Source organism: Sinocyclocheilus rhinocerous, unplaced genomic scaffold, assembly GCF_001515625.1.
Source record: "Sinocyclocheilus rhinocerous isolate Xijiao unplaced genomic scaffold, SAMN03320098_v1.1 scaffold9188, whole genome shotgun sequence".
NCBI classification, from domain to species: Eukaryota; Metazoa; Chordata; class Actinopteri; order Cypriniformes; family Cyprinidae; genus Sinocyclocheilus; species Sinocyclocheilus rhinocerous.
This window is the reverse complement of record NW_015625640.1, coordinates 1-1,345: the sequence shown is the minus strand read 5'-3', so window position 1 is coordinate 1,345 and position 1,345 is coordinate 1. Positions and strand designations below refer to the sequence as shown.

Here is a 1,345-nt window from a genome sequence, read left to right as displayed (position 1 = left end):
TGTAATAAAAGTCTTCTCACACTCAAAGCACATATATTCTCTCACACCAGTGTGTATCTTCTGATGAACTTTTAAACTGTGCAATTGTGAAAAACTCTTTCCACACAAAGAACATGAATGTGGCTTCTCCTTTGTATGAACTTTCAGGTGTTTATTCAGGACTGAAGCTCTCAAAAATGTTTTGCTGCATTGATCACATGCGTACAGCTTCTCTATAATGTGGATGTTCATGTGATCCTTAAGGGTTGATGATTGTGTGAAACTCTTCCCGCACTGATCACAAGAGAACGGCTTCTCTCCAGTATGCACTCTCATATGCTCTGTAAGGTTTCCTTTTATTGTGAAGCTCTTCCCGCACTGATCACATGTGTACGGTTTCTCTCCAGTGTGGATCCTCTCGTGTGTTTTCAGGAATCCTGACTGAGTAAATCTCTTGTCACAATGTGAACATTTGTACCGTTTCTCACCAGTGTGGATATTGATGTGTTTCTTAAGGCTTGATGATTGTCTGAAACTCTTCCCGCACTGATCGCATGTGAACGGTTTCTCTCTGCTGTGGATCCTCTCATGTGTTTTCAGGATTCCTGACTGAGTGAATCTCTTGTCACAATGTGAACACTTGTACGGTTTCTCTCCAGTGTGGATATTGATGTGTTTCTTAAGGCTTGATAATTGTGTGAAACTCTTCCCGCACTGATCACATGTGAACGGTTTCTCTCCAGTGTGGATCCTCTCGTGCATTTTCAGGTGTGCTGATCGACTGAATCTCTTGTCACAGCGTGAACACTTGTATAGATTTTCTCCAGTGTGGATTTTCATGTGATCCTTAAGGCTTGATGATTGAATGAAGCTCTTTCCGCACTGATCACATGTGTATGGTTTCTCTCCAGTATGAACTCTCATGTGAACATCAAGATGATATTTGCTTGTCAAACTCTTTCCACACTGAGTGCAGGTGAAAGATTTCTTGGCTCTTCTTTTCTTTAAATCCTTCTGTTTGGTTTGAGAGCAACTCAAAGGTTTTTCTCCAGGTTTCTCCTCAACTTCACTCAGTTCTTCATTTTCCTTGGTTTCTTTAATCAACTCTAAAATAAAAGTAAAAGTAAAGTTTCAGTAACTCTCAGTAACCCTGGTGAACCCAGATGTAACAGTGTAAAAGTAGACAATTGCTATACCACATTTTGGTCATTTTGAAGCATTTTTGTAAATTATACGTCACTGAAACCCGCCATGAATGAGATACATTGATATTCCAATTATTATTCTTTTTAAGACATTATAGGCACAAATCCAATGTTTCTATAGGGATAACTATTAAATATGTTTGATCAACTACACAATTATC

General features: G+C 39.0%; 1 protein-coding gene across 1 annotated transcript; it reads right to left on the bottom strand.

Annotated features, from left to right (window-relative positions):
• Positions 1-6: 6 nt before the first annotated feature.
• On the bottom strand, positions 7-944 carry LOC107705141 (zinc finger protein 235-like; the record flags this gene model as incomplete). Its single annotated transcript, XM_016508299.1, has 1 exon — positions 7-944. A coding segment is annotated over exon 1 (897 nt), but the record flags the coding sequence as incomplete, so codon positions are not given.
• Positions 945-1,345: the final 401 nt, after the last annotated feature.